A 21002-nucleotide genomic window follows, 5' to 3' on the forward strand; every position below is an offset into this window, starting at 1 on the left:
ATCAGGCTGCCTGCATGGAGCCTGCTTCTTCCTCTGCCTATGTCTCTGCCTCTCTCTGTGTCTCTCATGAACAAATAAATAAAATCTTTTAAAAATGTATATTTATGGATCTATCAATCTTCTCTTGTATGACCTTGGGTTTTTTTTTTTAATGTTGCATTGTTGATAATTAAATCAACATCTTTAAAATGAATCAGAAATCTAAGAAACTTGGGGGATCCCTGGGTGGCGCAGCAGTTTGGTGCCTGCCTTTGGCCCAGGGCGCGATCCTGGAGACCTGGGATCGAATCCCACGTCGGGCTCCCGGTGCATGTTGCCTGCTTCTCCATCTGCCTGTGTCTCTGCCTCTCTCTCTCTCTCTCTCTCTCTCTCTCTGTGTGTGTGACTATCATAAATAAATAAAAATTAAAAAAAAAAAGAAAGAAAAGAGCATTTAAAAAAAAAAAGAAATCTAAGAAACTTTATGGTGAAATTAAAAACAAAACCAAATGAACATACGAGCTATAATCTTATACAAAGTATAAGATGGGGGGCATGGGGTGCCTGGGTAGCTTATTGGGTTAAGCATCTGCATTCAGCTCAGGTCATGATCTCCGGGTCCTGGCATCAAGCCCTGCATTGGGCTCCCTGCTCAGTGGGGAGTTTGCTTCTCCCTTGGTCCCTCTTTTCCTCTTCCTCCGCCTCTCCTCTTCCCCCTCCTCCCCCTGCTCTCACACACACAACTCTCTCTTTACTCAAATAAATAAAAATTCTTAAAAATAAAACAAAAAACCTCCCAAAGGATATATGGAGCATGTACATGTTGTGAATCCTTTTTTCCCCCCATATAAACATTGCAACATGTCTTAAAGTGTTATGGCTTATTCAACAATTATCCCATCTACGTGGGGCCTCTAGATTTGGTGTCATGCTTGGGAAGGAATTGCACAGTGTTGTCAGTACTTTCTAAATTATATTTTGATTTATCTGTTTTTGTATAAAGTTTGAGCTTTATTTTTCCAGATGGCTACCAAGTATCTCAATGAAATACTATGCTAGTTAAAATGCTTTCAGCTCTGACAACAACCAACAAAATAGCTCAAGCAATTGATATATTTATTAACTGACATAAAAGAAATCTGGGGTAGGGCCATTCCCGAATTGGAAAATTCAGGTGTTCAACAGTGATTTCAAGGACCTAGGTTCCTTCCACTTTTTCAATTTGTTAACTCTATTCTTTTATTCAAACTGAAAACTGAGGACTGGGTCTCTTTTACATTGTGCTCAAAACAAACTCAGTACTACAAGAATTCCACTTAGACAATGACATTTTTGTACCACTACACCTAGATGAGCAAATTTGCAGAATATCTTCATGCCGCATATTCATTCAAGTAGGAATTACATCTTTCAGAAGTCTAATGGAGGCTGTGCAGTTATACCCTGGAGTAGGATTTGGGAGAATGGGACACATACTGATGGAAATGGCCAAGAATCACCTCAGCTCCTCACCCAATCCTGCAGCCCACCTGCATCTGAACCTGGGCACCCATCTTTCCCTTGAGTTACAGCGAGAAAGGATCTCTGCTCTATCCAAAGCCTCAGGCCAGTCCTTCCACATGGCTATTCCCCTGCCCTCCTCTACCACCACAGTCTTTCCCTTCACTGGATCGTTCCCGTTTGCAGTCTCTTGGCCTTCCATTCTCCTCCAGCCACAATTCCATCTCTCTTCCTCACTCCATGGAAAAATGTCTGAAAGCTCTGCTACTTTTTTGTCCTTACCTCCCTTTCTAACTTCAGTACTTCAGCCAGGCTTTCATCCCTCCCATTCTCCCACCCCCATATCAATAAGATACAATTCTTACTAAGGTGGTCTGCAGAAATGCCCATGAAGCCACCTCTTCTGATTTTTCCCGACTTGCCTGGTAGCTTTTTCTCAGCCCCTTTCCCCGCTGCTCCACCTTCTGCAAACCTTCTGCAGTGCTCCAGGCTCTGGCCCCACTTCTGTCTTAGAGAAGACTTCCACCTTTCCCTAGCACCATGGCTTTAATTTTCACCTATTTGTCACTTTAGTGTTTAATGAAAATGTCAAACTGGGGCACTTTGGCTGGCTCAGTTGGTAGAGCTTATGACTCTTGGTCTTGGGGTCATGAGTTCAAGCCCCACACGAGGTATAGAGCCTATGTAAAAAGAGAAAGTCAAACTTAAAATGTTCAAAGCAGAACTACTCCTTTCCCCAAACTTTAAATTCATTCTTCCTAAAATCTTCTCCATCACTGTAAATGGCATGTTCATTTCCTAACTACCCACATTCCCCTTTAGTAGCAAGTCGTGGGGTACCTGGGTGGCTCAGTGGTGGAGCATCTGCCTTCAGCTCAGGTCATGATCCCGGGGTCCTGGGATCAAGTCCCATATCAGTCCCCACCAGAGAGCACATGCTTCTCCCTCTGCTTATGTCTCTGCCTCTCTCTGTGTATCTCTCATGACTAAATAAGTAAAATCTTTAAAAAAAAATTAACAAGTCTTGCAGGTACATATAAAACATGCTCCCCTGTCCACTGCTATACCCTAGTCCAAGTGACTGCCATCAAGCCTGGATTACCAGGACAGCCTTCCAAGGAGCTCACAGCCTCCTCTCATTCCCACCCTGGTCCTTTCTCCACATAACAGCTTGACTTGATTTGTTTACAGTGAAAATTAGTTTTTTTTTACTCCTCTCCTTAAAACCTTTTATATGGTGTTTCATCACCCTCTGCAATAAAACCCAACTCCTTTTCCTGTACCCCTAACCTCCTCTCTGTCCATTTTCTCCCCTTTCCTTCCAGTTGAAACACTGTGGCTGATTTTTTCCCCCATAAAGCACACCAAGCTTGTCCCTGTCTCGGGACCTTGGGCCTGGCACTTGGAATATTCTTCCTTCATACATTTGCATGGATGTGTCCTCATGACTCAAGGCTCAGCTCACATGAGAGTTCTTAGAGAGCCTGCTTCTCCCTCTGCCTATGTTTCTGCCTCTCTCTTTAAAAATCAGTCAGTCATTGTGTAGTTTTTCCATACAATCTACTAAATCAGTTGTGTCTCTTCCCACTCTCTATTGTTCTCCACCACAATATTCTATATTAGTGTTCATAGCATCATTTATCAGGATCTGAAGTTATTTATTCACATTTATTCATTGACATGTTAATCATCTCTCCCCACTGGAATATAAGTTTTTTTTTTTTTTTTTTCTTTGAGAGAGAGAGAGCAGGGTTGGGGGGGAAGGGCAAGTGGGAAGGACAGAAGGAGAGGGAGAGAGAATCCTAAGCAGACTCCAGGCTCAGCACAGAGCCCAACTTGGGGCTCAATCTCACAACCCTGAGATCATAACCTGAGCTGAAACCAAGAGTTGGATCTTAACCTCCTGAGCCATCCAGGTGCCCCAAAATAGTGAGTGACTCTTTTGAAGTCAGAGACTTCGGTTGCCTTGCTCTGCTATAAGTCCATTATCTGAAACAATGCCAAACATTTACCTAGTAGTAAGTGCTCCATAATGTTTGTTGACTGATTTACTACCCCCATCTCTGTTTTGGGCAGTCATTTGACCTCTTCTGATTTTAGTTCCTTCAATATTATGATGAGGACACTTAAAAAAAGATAGGACACTGAAATTCCTTCTGGCTCAGTCCACAATGACTTTGTCTGATAACTTACAGCAATTATAGGAAAAACATTACTGCATCAAAGATTTGTATCTATTGTAGGTATTCATTCACTCAACAAGCCTTTATTGAATGCTGACCACAGCCTGGCACCATTGTAGCCATTGAAGGCCAAGTCATAGTCATCAAAATTATACTGCATCAGTCTCAACAAACCAATAAAACATAGAAAACCCAAAAAGGTTTTGCTGCCCTTGTCCTCTGGCTGGTTTTCTACTGGTACTTCACTTTCTCAGTATTGCTTGGTTTATCCTGGGCTTGCTCAAAGTTCTTATCATTCTTCCAGTAGTTGATTTCCAGGAATTCTAGGATTAAGTGTTAATTTATGTGGCTATAACTTTAATAGCACAATGTAAAACAAAGCTATTAAGGCTGCAGAATTTCTGCCAATCTGATTTAGTTCTAATCCAAACTCTGTCATGCTTCCTAATTTAATTACAGCATGCCTTGAACTAAAATCTTGAATTTTATGAATTATTTTTTTTTAAATGAATAAAATGAGAGTAATAAGGGACTATTCATAAATATATTCAGGTCATGATGTGCAGAAGGACTGTTAATCTCATGTCAAAATTTGAGACAGCTAATTTTAAATCTGAATTGGAATTAGTGTATATGTAGGGCCAATCATTAATCAAATGTCTAGAATGAAAATAAATCACTTTCAAAACTGACTACTGAGAATAAAAAATGACTAAGAAAAGTAAATTGTTATATATTGTGCTGCCATTTGTTGGCATACAGTACAAATCACTTATAGAAAGTAATGTCTACTTATAGTTACTTTAATCAATTATATAAATGGATATAGATCGTATAGTTATAGAACATTTTAATCTTGCATATAAGCACTCTATTTAAGGTCTTATGTTGGTCAAAATGGTTTTGGTTGGGAAGGAAGACAGAAATCCAATTCAAACTTGTTTAACAAACAAAAGTGGGGAGGATTTATTATTTCATGGAACTGGGCAAGCCAGGACTCAATGAATGCAGTGTCATCTGAGAATTATTTTCTTTTAATCAGGGGTTTTCATTCTGGTGGACTAATGTCTGCTAGCAGCTCAGGATTAATAGCCTACCAGTTTATCAAGGGTAGTAGGGGAAATAAACAGTCTTTTTCAGTCATTACAATAGAGCAATCCTGGGCAAGGAGCCTGATTGGCCCAGTTTGGAAACAGACTAACCAATGTATTTTAAAGGCCCTCATGCTCCTAGAGTACTCTTTCTCTTTAAAAACTGCTATTCCTGCAGTGAGCTGATGTTAGCCAAATTTTAAAAGAATGTAATCTGATTAAATGGATTCACCTTAAAGTATTTAACACGGTAGTTTTATCACCTGTAACCTAAATGAACTAATAATTGGGTCAGTGTCAAAATAAGAAGGAATTTAAGGTAGTATGGATGAAGACAGTTTTAATCAGATATAATAAACCATTAAGTATTTTTTCCATACACAAGGCATATAAATCTGGACATCTCTGCCCTACTACCCATACTATTTGTGAGTGCAAATATTTGGGGGTATATCAGGGAGCGCTGTGGGAGTGGTCTGCCCTTGGTTCAGGTAATAAGGGGTACATTGTCTGTAGAGAACAGAAAAGCAGTAAAACTATGTACAGAAATTCCAAACAATGTCCATGATGTAATATCCCTCCTTACTTTCATTGACCGGTCCTTGTTCCTGCATTCCCTTGGGGTTCCTTGGCAATTCTTCCTTCCATCTCTCCTTTCTAGCACACCAGACTAGAAGTCAGAACCCTGAAATATTACTTTTTGCAACTATGTTCCTAACTCTAAAACTTTGTGTGTTGGTGACTTGCTGTATAGAGAAAAGAGTGAATTGTGACTGAGAGAAAATAACCAAAAGACTGTGCTTTACAAAATGGATTATAATTAATATCAAAATGTGTGTTATAAGCAGTAAGTCTAAGCTTGTATAGTAAAATAATAGAGTTAGCCCCCAAAATAAATTCAACAGGAGAATTCTGTTCTGGAAAAGCAATTCATTTGTCAGCTGAGCATAAGATCCTTGGAAGAAACAGATGGATAATACCAAATGACTGTTAAACTAATTTAAGTGCAAGCATAAGAATTTGATTTGGACCGGTGTGTCATTTTCCTCATTGCAAAGTAGCCTCAACCCTGCACGGAGTATCACAGCTGGTCCAGTAGGTGGCACTCTTCCCTTTGTGCGTGGGTACTAAACTAACCATGCCCAAGTACAAGATAGTTTAGAGCCTTGCCTTCAGAACCAGTAGAATCTGCTTATCTATGGCAATAATGGGTTATTGCTTATACAAGGGCAACTGTGCTGGTCTGGTCTTTGTCACATTTGAAGATTGATGCCTACACATCTAAATGCCCTTTTGGTTCTAGACTTTGTCATCCTTAGTTCTAGGCCTTTGTTAGTTTCTGTTAAAATACGTGTACTTCCACTCTGTGCCTAAAATTCTATGCAATGCTAGAGATCCATATAAAAATTGTGATGATTCATATTTGAAAAGCACATTGATCCACACTTATATGGTCAATTAATCTACAACACAGGAATAAAAGATATACAATGGAGGAAATTATAGTCTTTTCAATAAGTGGTTATTGGGAAAACTGGACAGATAGATGCAAAAGAAGGAAACTGGACCACTTTCTTGCACCTACACAAAAATAAACTCAAAATGGTTTAGAGACCTAAATGTGAGACCTGAAACCATATACTCCTAAAGAAAACATAGGCAATAATGTCTTGGACATGGGCCTTAGTAACATACTTATGGCTGTGTCTCTTCAGGCAAGGGAAACAAAAGCAAAAATAAACTATTGGGACTCCACCAAAATAACCAAAATAAAAAGCTTTTGCATAGCAAAGGAAGCCAATAAGGAAGGAATCAACAACAACAACAACAACAACAAAAGCAACCTATGAATGAGAGAAGATATTTGCAAATGATTTATTTGATAAGGGTTAATGTCTAAAATATGTTTAAAAATTTATACAACTCAACACACACACAAAAAAAAACCAACAAAAAAAAAACAGATTAAAAAATCACATGATCTGAATAGACATTTTCCAAGGAAGATATACAGATGGCCAAAGGACACATGAAAAGGTGTTCAGCATTACCCAGCATGAGGGAAATGCAAATCAAAAGCACAAGAAATAAGAGTGCCTAGGTGGCTTAGTCGGTTACGCATCTGACTTAGCTCAGGTCATGATCTCAGGGTCCTGGGTTGGAGCCCCACTTCGGGTTCCCTGCTTAGCAGTAAGTCTGGTTGTCCCTCTGCCCCTCCCCCAGCTCATACTCTCTCTCTCTCAAATAAATAAAATCTTTTTCAAAAAAGACAAGAAATAGTGAGTGTTGGTGAGGGTGTAGACAGACAAAAGGGAACTCTCACGCACAGTTCGTGGAAATGTAATTTGGTGCAGCCACTGAAGGAAACAGTATAGAGGTTCCTCAAAAAATTAAAAATTGAAATACCATATAATCCAAAATTCTACTGAATATTTGCCCAAAGAAAACGAAAACACTAACTCCAAAGGAGATATGCATGCCTCTGTTTATTGTAGCATTATTTATAATAGCAAAATTATGGAAACAACCCTAGTATCCATTGATAGATGAATGGATAGATGATAGATAAATGGATAAAAAAGATATGGTATATATATATATGATGGAATGTTACTGAGCCATAAAAAGAACAAGATCTTGCCATTTGTGATAACATAGGTAGACCTAGAGGTGTTATACTAAATGAAGTAAATCAGACAGAGAGGGCAGCCCGGGTGGCTCAGTGGTTTAGCACCACCTGCAGCCCAGGGCCTGATCTTGGAGACCCGGAATCGAGTCTCACATCAGGCTCCCTGCATGGAGCCTGCTTCTCCCTCTGCCTGTGTCTGTGCCTCTCTCTCTCTCTCTCTCTCTCTGTGTGTGTGTGTGTGTGTCTCTCATTAATAAATAAATAAAATCTTAAAAAAAATCAGAGAAAGACAAATACCACATGATTTCACTTATATGTGGAATTTAAAAAACAAAAGCAAGCAAACAAGGAAAAACAAATTCTTAAATAGAACAAATTGGTGGTTGCCAGAGAGGAGGTGGGTGGGGGGTAAAGAAATAGATAAAGGAAATTAAGAGGTACAAACTTCCAGTTCTAAAATAAATAAATGACAGATAATAAGTATAGCATAGGGAATATAGTCGATAATATAATAATAATGTTGTGTGGTGATGGATGGTGATTACAGTTACAGAGAACATTGAGTAATGAATAAATAGAATTGCCAAATCAATGTTATAGACCTGAAATTAATGTAACATTGTATGTTAATTGTATTTCAGTTAAAAAAAGGAAGAGCATATATTTTTATAAGAATTATTTATTTATTCATGAGAGACACAGAGAGAGAAAGGCAGAGACATAGGCAGAGGGAGAAAAGGCTCCATGCAGGCAGCCCAGTGTGGGACTCAATCTCAGGAATCCAGGATCAGGCCCTAAACTGAAGGCAGATGCTCAACCACTGAGCCACCCAGGCATCCAGGAAGAGCATATTGAAGAAAGGCAATGTTTCTCCATTAAAAAAAAAAAAAAAATCTGTCTTTTCCAATAAAAATTTCACACAGAAGCTCCTGAAACTTTCCCTCACGAGTCATTTATGAGCAAAAGTTGGATTCCATCTTGTACATATTCTCTCTAGAAAAGATTTTATCCAGCTTAGTTTTCTATAGTTTGTATTATGAAACAGCTTTTTATGTCTTTGAAAAGTACAGTTAAAATATAATAGGTACACTTTTTCCTTTTCAAAATTGGTCTTAGTACCCTGTCTCCTGGAAAGTGATTTGCTGATCATAAAATAAAGGTACTATAATAAGAATGAGAATAAAATGAATTAATACTGATATGTTAAAAAAAAAGTTAATAAAACATTTTTATTACTTATTATTTATTCTTGTCATTGCTAGCTTCATTTAGAGAATGCTAAATATGTGCTAAGAATATGAATATGTATTAAGTGCATTACATATATGATCACATTAAATTTTCACAGACACTCGAGGAATATAAGTTTTAGAAAATTTGAGTTATTTTCCCAAATTATGAGACAAGTCAGTATAAGAATGACAACTGGAACTTCTAAAACTTCTAAAACTTATACCCCTGAGATAAACAGAACATACCAGGTTATTGCAACAATCTTGGTAGTGAGTGAAGGAACTTATTTTTTTTTTAATTCATAAATTTGGGATCCCTGGGTAGCTCAGTGGTTTGGCGCCTGCCTTCAGCTCAGGGTGTGATCCTGGAGTCCTGGGATCGAGTCCTGCATCAGGCTCCCTGTGTGGAGCCTGCTTCTCCCTCTGCCTATGTCTCCACCTCTCTCTCTGTGTCTCTCATGAATAAATAAAATCTTTTAAAAAAAAGTTCATAAAATGATTTTCAATAGTTAAGCTACAACAGTTTATAAGAGAAATTGTTGATAAAGTTAGACATTCTTCAGGAACTATACAAAGAGAAGGGAGTATTAAGGGAAGATGGGAGGGTGCCAGAGACAAATACAAATGATTTTACAATTTATATATAGTTAGCCAATCTTCAAAGAAGATTACTGAGTAAAGAACATAAGGAAATACATTTTAATAAGCAAAATGTGTTTAATTTGCAATGTGTGTTAGAGTAACTGGGTCAATGTCTTTATTTTTTAATTTTTTAATGTCTTTAATATATATAAAGCTCTTTAAAACCAATAGAAAAACAGAAAAATATAAGAACAACCTATTCACAAAGAAACAGGTATAGCCCACGAGCCCATGGAAAAATAATGAATCTTTCACTTTAAGGATTTCAAAATTAAACCACAGAATATGTTACTTATTTTAACTCCTAAATTGCCAACTATTAAAATGAAGAATGAAAATAATGACAATAATTTTTTTAAAAGATATGAAAATGTCCAGTGTGACTAAGGAATAGGGAAACAAGCATGCATACATTGCTGGTAGATAGGTGATTTAGATTACATTTATACAATGAACTATCATTGACCTAAATCTAGATATTTATTTAAATGGAAATATTCCAAATGAAAAATTACAATAGAGATTAAAGAATATATAAAGCACATCATTTTATTTTGGTAACTAAAGAACTATAAGTTTTTATATAATTATGATCACACATATAATTGTATATAAATTTGTAAGAATTGATACTAAACTGGAGATTGGGGTTATCTAAAGATATTGAAGTTGGGGTGCCTGGGTGGCTCAGTTGGTTAAGTGCTAGACCTTTTTTTTTTTTTTTAAAGATTTTATTTATTCAACAGAGAGAGAGAGAGAGAGCCAGAGAGCACAAGTTGGGGAATAGCAGAGAAGAGAGAGAAGCAGGCTCCCTCCTGATTAGGGAGCCCAATGAGGGACTCAGTCCCAGGACCCTGAGATCATGACCTGAGCCAAAGGCAGACACTTAAGCTGAGCCACTCAAACACCCCTAACTAAGCATTGGACTCCTGACTTCTGCTCATGTCATGATCTCAGAGCCATAAGATAGAACCCCTCATGGGGCTTGGCACTGAGCACTGAGCCTGCTTAAGATTCTCTTTCTCCCTTTGTCTCTCCCCCTCCTCTCTCTCACGTGCACTTTCTCTCTCTCTCAAAAAAAATCAATTAAAATACAAATATTGACATTGGGATCTGGATGATCCCCCTTTTTCTTTTTGTTTGTCAATAGTTTCTAAATTTTTATAGGAAAACCTCAATTATTTATGTAAATAAAGGCAAGATTTAATACAAAAGTAGTAACATCTGTGGTTAAGAGGATGTACTCTGGGATAAACCAAGGGACAGGTGAATGACCTGAGTTAAATTGCTTAAATTTGGGACCCCTGGGTGGCTCAGCAGTTGAGTGTCTGCCTTTGGCTCAGGGCATGATCCCAGGTCTGGGGATGGAGTCCCACATCAGGGTCCCTGCGAGGAGCCTGCTTCTCTCTCTGCCTATGTCTCTGCCTCTCTCTCTCTTTGTGTGTATCTCATGAATAAATAAATAAATCTTTTTTTTAATTGCTTAAATTTTTTTTTTAAAGATTTTATTTATTTATTCATGAGATACACAGAGAGAGAGAGGCAAAGACATAGGCAGAAGGAGAAGCAGGCTCCATGCAGGGAGCCGGATGTGGGACTCAGTCCTGAGACCCAGGATCACGCCCATAGCCAAAGGCAGATGCTCAACTGGGGAGCCACCCAGGCATCTCAAATTGCTTAAATTTCTTCACCTTGATTTTCTCATCTTGAAAATGTTGATAATAACAGTGCCTACGGGGTGCCTGGGTGGCTCCGTGGTTGAGCATCTGCCTTTGGCTCAGGTTGTGATTCCAGGGCCCTGGGATCAAGTCCCGCATCAGGCTCCCCATGGGGAGCCTGCTTCCCTCTCTGCCTGGGTCTCTGCCTTTCTCTCTGTGTCTCTCATGAATAAATAAATAAAATCTTTTTAAAAATTTTTAAAAATAACAGTGCCTACTTCAGTCTGTTTTCGTGAAGGTTAAATTGGATGACTGGTATACCCTACCGTGTGTACTTATTATACAATCAAGTAATTACGGAGCTCCTACTCCTATATTACACAGCAGTACAAGCTACTTGGGGAAGTGCAAAGAAGTTTGAGATTGTCCCTGCTCTGCAGGCAGTTAAGTAGCCAAATAGAGAGATGTCACTAACTCAAATGAGAATACAACAAACAAGGATTTCATAGTTCTATGACAGTAAGAGAATCCCAAGACACATACACATTTTAAAGGTACTGGCACTGAACGTCTATTAATCTAATTTGCTCCTTTAAAAAGGCTAATTTAAATAGGTGAATTTATAGTATGTGAATTATATCTCATTTAATATATTTTAAAAGGTAATCATTTTAGTATGTGCTATTTACCTGAAATAAGCAGTGTTTTCTTTTTTTAGAGAGACAGAGAGGGAGAGAGTCAGGGTGCATGGGGGTGCAGTGCAGAGGGAGAGGGAGGAGAATCTTAAGCAGACTCTACGCTCAGCACTGAGCTCCATGCAGAGCTCGATCTCACAACCCTAAAATCATCACCTGAAGTGAAATCAAGAGTTGGACACTGAATCCATCTGAACCACTCCCTGAAAGGAGTGGTCTTAAGAGTATTTTAATACAAAATACATTGGTAACGTACAAAAACTAACATTGCAGGAAATTTTCTAAACTCACTGATTTGAATTATATGAAGTTGAATCTGCTTCATAAAGTTATTGAATTGCTTGGAGACTCATTTTTAGTGTGTGATTAATAAAATGTTGCCCACATAGGATTTGCAAATATTAAATACTATGACTAAAGTAATGGAATTTCGTATTTTTTCCTGTAAAACCAGTTGGGGAAACAGGGCTTTATTTGTTTGGAGAAAAAATGCAAGAAGTTCTTTCTTAATGTAGTATCAGTGATTTTCAAGGTCTAATTAAAATTCCACTTTCGCTAGAAAATTGCTTCCTTGACCACTCTTGTCACCCATAACAATCTGCACTTCCGTTTACTGAATACTTACTGTGTTCCTGGGAATATGTTGTGTTTCACAGACCTGATAAAATGTAATTTTGACAACAGCATATGAGGTGAGTGTAACCAACTCCATTTAACAGACCACGAGACTTGCAAACAAGCGAGTTAAGCAATCTGACCAGGTCACATGGCTACTAATTTATCAGGTTAAGATTTGAAGCTAAAACTGTGGTTACAAAGCTTGTTGATACTGCACACATACAGATCCTTTCTTGTACCTTGCTCCATCTGTGAGTGCTACAAATGAGCAAAGAATGAGAGATAAGAATAATCAGTCTTTTCTCAGATTGTTCACAAATGAGGTGACAAGCCAAAACTATCCTCTGGCAGAAGATCCCAATTAGTTTTCTTCGGTAAAAATACCAGCATTCTGAGGGACAATCTTTGCAATTTATATAATGAATGGTATTAACTACTATGAGAAGATATACTTCTTTTTTAAAAAAGATTTTTATTTTTTTTTAATATTATTTATTTATTTATGATAGTCACAGAGAGAGAGAGAGAGAGAGAGGCAGAGACATAGGCAGAGGGAGAAGCAGGCTCCATGCACTGGGAGCCCGACGTGGGATTCAATCCCAGGTCTCCAGGATCGTGCCCTGGGCCAAAGGCAGGCGCTAAACCGCTGCGCCCTCCTCTTTATTTTTTTTTTATTTGAGAGAGAGCACAAGGGCGTAGGGAGCAAAGGGAGAGGGAGAAACAGACTCACGCTGAGCACTGAACCTGATCCCAGGCTCCGTTCTAGGACCCTGAGATCATGACCCGAGCCAAAATCAAGAGTGAAACACTTAACTGACTGAGCCACCCATGCACCCCAAGGTATACTTAATTCTGAGGGCTAACTAGAATATTGAGAAAAGAGTCAAACATTCAAGACTTAAATCATTGAGTTGTCACCTGGAAATGCTCTTTATTCATCGAGAATCACAGCTTTCATTGAGTCCAGATCCTATAATTTATATTTCATCCATTCACTTCTTCAGTAGTTATTTATTGAGCACCTATGTGCCAGATGCTCTTCTAGGCATTTGAGATATATCAGAGAACATAATGAACAAAATCCCTGCCCTTAAAGAAAAAAAGAAAGAAAATGAAAAAATCAACAAAGAAAACCCCCAGCCTTAAGGAGTTTCTATTTCAGTGGGGACAGATAAAGAAACATCAGATGATGCTGAGTGATATGAATAGAAATAATGAAGGGTGAGGCACCTGGGTGGCTCAGCGGTTGAGCATTTGTCTTCGGCTCAGGTCATGATCCCAGGGTCCTGGGGTCAAGTCGCGCCTTGGGTTCCCTGCCTGGAGCCTGCTTCTCTATCTACCTATGTCTCTGCCTCTCTCTGTATGTCTCTCATGAATAAATAAATAAAATCATTAAAAAGAAAGAATGAAGGGTAAGGAGTGGGACAGAGATGAGGGCTGGTATTTAAACAGAGGATCCAAAAAAGCCTCTTTTAAGGTGTTAGTATTTAAGAGGTTTGAATGAAATGAGAGACTTGGAGAGTGCATCACGTGGTTATCTGAGGGAAGAGCATCTAGGTGAACTGGGAGCATATGCAAAGGTATGTCCTAGAAAAGCAAAAAAGGCCAGTGGGGCTGGAAGGAGGGGGGAGAGTGGTGACCCAGTGTCAGTGAGGGACTGGGGCTTTTTCTCTGAAGGAAGAGGACCAGTTAGGAGGCTGTTGTAATCCTTCAGGTGAGAAATGTTGAGGGTGATAGCAGAGGAAGGGGTGAAAAATGGGTAGGTATTGGATATATTTTGAAAGCAGAATGGAGAGGACTTATTGACAGATTAAAGTGTAGGGTGAGAGAGATTGGGTGTGAGGCGTGAGAAATCTTGGTGTTAGAATGCCAGTTAATTAACTTTTGATGGCAAAGCCTTCCAAGTCCTCTTCAGGCCTGGTTCTTGTGTGTACAGACCATGTGACCTTGGAGGTTAAGTCAATAGGAATCACTAAAAATCTGATTACTAAGAATAGGAAGAAATGCATGGTGACCCTCCTGCCCCAGTTGAGTGTTATTTGGGAGAGGTTGCCAAGCTAAATAGTAGTTGTGGGAAAAAGAATAGATGCCCTTTCTTTCTTTCTTTCTTTCTTTCTTTCTTTCTTTCTTTCTTTCTTCTTTCTTTCTTCTTTTTTTTTTTTTTAAGATTTTATTTATTTATTCATGAGAGACACACAGAGAGAGAGAGAGGGGCAGAGACACAGGCAGAGGGAGAAGCAGGCTCCATGCAGGGAGCCCAATGTGGGAGTCGATCCGGGGACTCCAGGATCTCACCCTGAGCCAAAGGCAGGCGCTCAGGCGTCCCATAGATGCCCTTTCTGATGAACTATTTTCAGTTTGTCAAGGGGGAGGACTGGATCTAAAGGTGCAAGAACAGAGTTTGATGGGGTCTTCAGAAGTTTCAGGGCTGAGAACATACTGCAGGACCCAGGCTTAGGTTTTTCCTGTTTTTCTCCCCCCCCTTCATTCCCCCACCTTGGCCCATCTTACTAGCTGCAGGAAGGTACAGTTTACTGTCGGTTCTCAAACTTCAGCAGGCATCAGCGTTACCTGTCGTGCCTGTGAAAACTCAGATTGCTGGGCCCCACTCCTGGAGTTTCTAATTGGGGTGCAGGGTGTGTGCGCACAGGGCCACAGAGGGGGTGCGGGGGCTGCAATTTTTTTTTTTTTTTTTTTTTTGCATTTCTAACAACTTAGGCGGTTCTTGAGAACGGCTGTTTCTTATACCCGAGGGCGTGCCAAGCAACGGGGCCGTGAATTCCACCTCGTGGCTCGTCAGTGGGAAGGTTCCAGCTCCCAAAGGTTGGCCGTCCCAGGGGAGTTGTCCGCCTAGCCCAAGGTGTTCCTCGGCTGCCGTGGCCGGCGGGGAGGAGCCGCACAGGCCGGCAAGGAGGCGGCAGGAGCGGGTCTTTCCAGGCTGGACCCCCCCCCGCCCCGAGCTCCCCCGGGGAGCGAGGGCGGGAACACAGCCCCCGGGCCGGCCCACAGATCCTCAGCGGGCGCGGGCCTGGAGGAGGCGCCCCAGAAGGCGGCGCCTCGCGGAGGAAGTTTCTCCTCTAACTGCAGAGCGGGGTGCGCCGTGGCCGCGACCTCGGGAGCTGTCGGCGCCGCCGGGGGGCACCGCGCGCACCGCCGCCATGGGCGGCTCGGCCTCCAGCCTGCTGGACGAGGGCAGGTGCACCTACATCCGAGGTACGCGCGGGGGCTTCCCGCCCGGGCCCGCACCGCCGCGCCCACCCGGCCCCGGGGGCGCGTCGCGCGGGCGCTTCCACCTGCGGCGGCCACCTGCGGGCGCGGGGACCGCGGGGCCCCCTTCCTCCGCCGCCGCCGGGGCCCGGGCCGGGGATGCTCCGGGAGGTGCGGCCGCGCGCCCGCGGGAGGCAGGTGCAGGCGGCGGGGAGGGGGCGCGGGCCGCTCGGCTGCGCTGCGCTGCGCCCGTCGGGGTCGCGGCAGGTGCGGGCCGGGGTCGCCTCGCGCGCTCCCCTCCGTTCCGAGCTCTCTGGACTTGCCTCGAGGGGGGCCGCGGGGATATCCCTCGTTGCTGGAGACTTCCCGGGGGATTCCCGGCCTCTACAGCAGAATTGCCCTGCCGGTAAGGTCGGCCTGGTTTTGCAAAACGACGCGTCGGCCAGAGCTTCACGGGAACGCTCAGATGCTGTGGGGTGATTTCATCCGAAGCAGAAAGGACCGTGTCGCGACGCTCCCAGGTTGTACGGTTCCTTTTCCCTCCCCGGAGATGGGCCCAGGCAAAAGAGGAACATTGGCGTATTCCGTTAACAGTTGCTAAAGTTATAGATGGAGACAAACCCATTTGGGGAGACTTCCAGAGATACGGTGACTCACTACAGGCAGGAAGAGAAAAAAAAAAAAAAAAACCCCAACAAACTGAATTGAAACTGCAGAAAATCATGACTCTATCTCCTGGGTGTACTTGGCCCTGGTCCCTTCCTCCCTGGCAACCTTGTCCGCAACCACTACCTAACATTGGGTTATCTTACGAATTTGGTAATTTTCTATCTTTAGAAATACCTTCTAAACTACGGATTGAGCTCTAAGTTTTACCCCAATTCTGTAAAGAAATGGTTAAGTTCATCCTGTTTAAGTTCTTCTCTTTCTGGCCCCTGAACCTTTCCTACAAGGAAAGCATTTATTTAGTGTCCTTATTGCATATTTGTTTTCAGTTTAAAACCATTTTAAAAGGATATCAAATCAGGGCACTTGAGAGCAACGTAATTGACTTTCCAGATTCTTCCTCTTGCTCTGGTGCTTCTGGAGGTAGAGGATCATCAACAACCCATTGTCAGGGGATAAAACTTGGACAGGTATTCTTTTGCTGTCGTTTATTTAAAATGGGAGAAAGATGGATGACTTATTTATATTAGCAACACAGCTAAACTAAGGCCGCCTTGAGTCTTACAAATTTGGCTATGTGCTCGTTGTAAGGAACGGAAAAAACTGTAGTAGGACATAGTCAGAAGGGGTTTGCATTTAGTTATTTGCAAAGTATGGTTATGCCATTTATTTTAGAAGACTTTATTTCACCACGAAGCTTAAAAACACCTGACGTTGAATCGTGGCCATCTACAGTAATAATTGAAAGTCCTGCAATGTAAGGGATTCATGTTTTTGAAGACTTCATGATCATGACAGTTGTTGCTGCTGCTGCAAGCACTGTATTCATGTGAAAAGAAAACATGTTAGCTTTCATTTTATTGCGAAATTAAATGATTATACATACGAAAGTATGAGATGGCTAGTGCACAGGAAAGACTTGTAGCGGATATGCTCTGAATGAATAAAACTATTGCAGATTGGATAACAGTCATTACATCCACAAGTCTTGTTCAATTTTTATCTTCTTATTCTTTGGGAGAGCACTTTCAAGGTATGTAGAGGCAGAGGGAAGAGAAGAGTTAAAGTTAGAATACCTCCAGAGAAACTGAGACGTTGCCTCATTTGAGAATACTAGTCTTGCCAAAAGAGAAAAGAGCATTGGAAAAATGCATGGCGTTCTGAATTGTTACTGCATGAGCACATGAAGGTCACGGGGCTGTGATTTCCTGATGGTTTTGAAGCCCCAGATCCCTGAAAAAAAAAATCATCCTGTCTTCTCCACTTTGCCCATCATTTAGCCCATGCATCTTCTCAAGTTCTGATCTAATTGTAAACAGAACAATTGAAAATATGACAGTAAAGTTTAGATACAATTTTATGACCTGTTTCTCATAAAGTGGCTGCCAGTAAACTGTTAGAGATTTGAAAGCTCCTAGAGCTGATTCAAGAACTTTCCTTCAAGCTTGATAAACTTTGCTAACATATGGAGAATAACTAGTCAGTATATTTGGAGTGAGTTTTGTTGGCTTAATCTTGTATGTGTTAAAGCAGCTGTACTTCTGGCATGCTAATGAGGCTGAATCAGCTTTTACTTTTAGACAAATCATTTAACAGCTGCTGTTTAGTTTGTGTGCATCAAAACTTGTATTAATAGTGATGTTCGTCACATGACTGTTTCAAAAATACATTATTTTTTAGGATTTAGTAAATTTCCAGGTAAAAGGATATCAGAAGTATTTCCGGGTAAAAGGATATCAGAAGTATTAAGGAGTTACTTCGTTTCTAAAGATGCTTTGAAAATTACTCCCACACTCATGTTTCTTACCACAGAATAAATTTTTAGTATTGCTTCTAGAAAATTTCAGTGACTTCACTTGATCAAGATGTTTCAACTCATAAATAATAGTAAGACCTCCTTCTAATCAAATGAACAGTGTCATCTGTTAACCTTCAGTGATGTTTTTAGCACTGACTTAAAAGGGTCTTCTTTTTAATGAGAAGGAAAGCTCATATAATCCAGTCATTGGTGACCAATTTAGGGTACTTTTCTCTTTATGCCATGTTTTCTTTTCTTTTTTTTTTATTTTTTAATGCCATGTTTTCTTTTACTTTCTAAACTTTGCTATGCAAACAGGTCAACTCTAGCTTTAAAACATACCATGTCTTCCTGTTTGAGCAAGAATTGTCTTTCCTTTTTAAAATTGACATTGCGGGGGATCCCTGGGTGGCTCAGTGGTTTTGCGCCTGCCGTTGGCCCAGGGTGTGATCCTGGAGTCCCGGGATCGAGTCCCGCGTCAGGCTCCCGGTGCATGGAGCCTGCTTCTCCCTCTGCCTGTGTCTCTGCCTCTCTCTCTCTTTCTTTTTCTCACTCTCTATCATAAATAAATAAAAATAAATCTTTAAAATTGCCATTGGGTTGTTCATAATGAATCAAAAGAAAAATGAACCTGAAAACTGCCCTACAGAAGTCCTGTGGAATGTCAGAGAAGTACTGGGAAATCAGAGCTACAACAGAGAATGGTGGCATTCACAGGTCTGGTGGGGGCTGGTGGACTCCTCTAGGCCCAGGAACAGCAAGTAGCAGGAAAACGGTCTTTTTCTAGATTTATTATTGCATACTTTTGTCAGACTTTTCCTGTGAGGGCCTGGTGGCTTCCAATGAAATGCTCATCAGTGATCTGATGATTATAAAGTAGGAAAGGAGTTTCAGCTTAAAAACAACATGTATTGGGACGCCTGATTGGCTCAGTGGTTGAGTGCCTGTCTTCACGCCCAGGGCATGATCCTGGAGTCCAGGGATCGAGTTCCGCATCGAGCTCCCTGCATGAAACCTGCTTCTCTCTCTGCCTAGGTCTCTTGTGAATAAATAAATAAAATCTTAAAAAAAAAAAAAAAGTGTTGGGACGCCTGGGTGGCTCAGCGGTTGAGCATCTGCCTTTGGCTCAAAGTGTGATCCCCAGTCTGGGGATCGAGTCTCACATCGGGGTCCCTGCTTGCTTGCTTCTCCCTCTATGTCTCTGCCTCTCTCTTGTCTCTCATGAATAAATAAATATAGTCTTTTAAAAAAACCCAACGTGTATTTCTCTCAGGGAGATTTTCTCATATTTATACTGTAAGGGTTAACTTAGGTGGCTGTCTATGAAATTTATGCTGATAACAGTATCTGGAGTGACACATCTCCATGGACAAGGTGAATGAAAGATAGGTATTGACTGCAAACTGTACATGTTTGCAGTCCACTTAATCTAGATGTGTATTATTACACATGCTGGTTTATTCTTTAGTCAGAATTTGTAGGTAGGGGATGGGCATAAGAATTAATCTGATTTATAAGGATTTATAAGGATAATTATGACGAAGTGATCTGAGAGTACAATTTCTCTGGCTAGAAATGACAGTTTATTATAATGGGAAGTTAGGATATGAAGTGTGGTAGGCACAGTTGGATGTCAACTCAACTTCCTTTCCCCATTCCTCTTTCAAACAGAACCCCAATTTTATTTCAGTATTGAAAATACTCTGTGTAAGTCCTATGATTCAGAGAAGCTCACCCCACGTATGGCCTTTGAGGCGTGTCTGCTGATTGGTCTATGCTTATCATGGTGGTGTGTTCTCCCTGCTGACGATTATACAAGGCATGGGGTTGTGATTTAGTCTGGCCAGTGAGGCTTGAAGAGAAGTTTGCTAACTGCTCCTAAGAAAGTTTTCTTCCCTTTTTAAAGAAAAGAGACAAAGGGTAGAGACATATTCTTCTTCCCCTTCTTCTTTTGGATTTTGTGGCATCTGAATGTGATGCCTGGAACTACTGAGTAAGGAGGCAGCTAGCTCAAAGACATAACCAACTTTGGAGTACTGCTTGGCCAACGTCAGAGAAGAGAAGCTGGAGCCCTGGCACACCTTGCTGATCACCTGCCTATCCTACCTGGGGTACTCATGTTGTGTAATATACGAAGTCCTCTTTCAGTTGGGGTGGTAGAGAGTGCTAGTTACCCGTTACCCCTCAATATCATTCTTCCCTGCTTTTTAAAAAGCTTTTTCTTTGTTTTTTTTGTTTTGTTTTTGTTTTTTAGAGAGAGTATATGTGTGAGTTGGGGGAGGACAGACAGAGGGGCAGAGAGAGAATATTAGGCAGGTTCCATGCCCAGTATGGAGCCTGATGTAAGGCTTGATCGCAAGACCCTGAGATCTCATTACCTGAGCTAAAATCAAGAGTTGGATGCTTCACTGACTGAGCCACCCAGGCATTCCTGACATGTGCTTTTAAGATGGAGTTCATGCAGGGCAGCCCTGGTGGCACAGAGGTTTAGCGCCACCTGCAGCCTGGGGTGTGATCCCTGCGAACTGGGATCCGGTCCCACGTCGGGCTCCCTGCATGGAGCCTGCTTCTCCCTCTGCCTGTGTCTCTGTGTCTCTCATGAATAAATAAATAAAATCTTAAAAAAAAAAAAAAAGGATGGAGTTCATGCAGAGTGAAGTAAGTGGACAGAAGGAGCTTAGGTTCCTGAAGACCTCACGTAGTAGAACCTCCATATCAGCACTGAGTTTACTTAATAAGAGAAGAATAAAGTTCTCTTATTTAAGCCAGTGTTATCTGTGTTACTATTATCCACACACAAATCCTATTCTAATACAATTACCTTCTGTACTTGTGCCCCAGAGTGTCATAACCAGCACACTAAGAGCTGCCATACTGAGTCCCCTTTAAGAAAAATTGATCGGGGACACCTGGGTGGGTCAGTAGTTGAGTGTCTGCCTTTGGCTCAGGGCATGATCCCGGGGTCCTGGGATCAAGTCCCGCATCAGGCTCCCCGTATGGAGCCTGCTTCTCCCTCTGCCTGTGTCTCTGCCTCTCTCTCTCTCTCTGTGTGTGTCTCTCATGAATAAATAGATAAAATATTTTAAAAAACTGATTAAAAGAAA

General features: G+C 41.2%; 1 protein-coding gene across 3 annotated transcripts in view; it reads left to right on the forward strand.

The window, feature by feature from the left end:
* Positions 1-21002, forward strand: part of NIBAN1 (niban apoptosis regulator 1) — a 213424-nt gene that overhangs the window by 44750 nt on the left and 147672 nt on the right. Inside the window, exon 1 of one of the 3 annotated variants that reach the window (XM_041755291.1) lies at positions 14968-15440. The exons of 1 other annotated variant lie outside the window; for it this stretch is intronic. In XM_041755291.1, the coding sequence (XP_041611225.1) occupies positions 15386-15440 (55 nt within the window). In that variant the 5' untranslated portion in view covers positions 14968-15385. Of the gene's footprint in view, positions 1-14967; positions 15441-15619; positions 15956-21002 lie in introns of those variants that run through there. One more of the 3 variants, XM_041755279.1, reaches the window with a different exon arrangement.

This window comes from Vulpes lagopus, chromosome 1, assembly GCF_018345385.1.
Source record: "Vulpes lagopus strain Blue_001 chromosome 1, ASM1834538v1, whole genome shotgun sequence".
In the NCBI taxonomy this organism is placed as follows: domain Eukaryota; kingdom Metazoa; phylum Chordata; class Mammalia; order Carnivora; family Canidae; genus Vulpes; species Vulpes lagopus.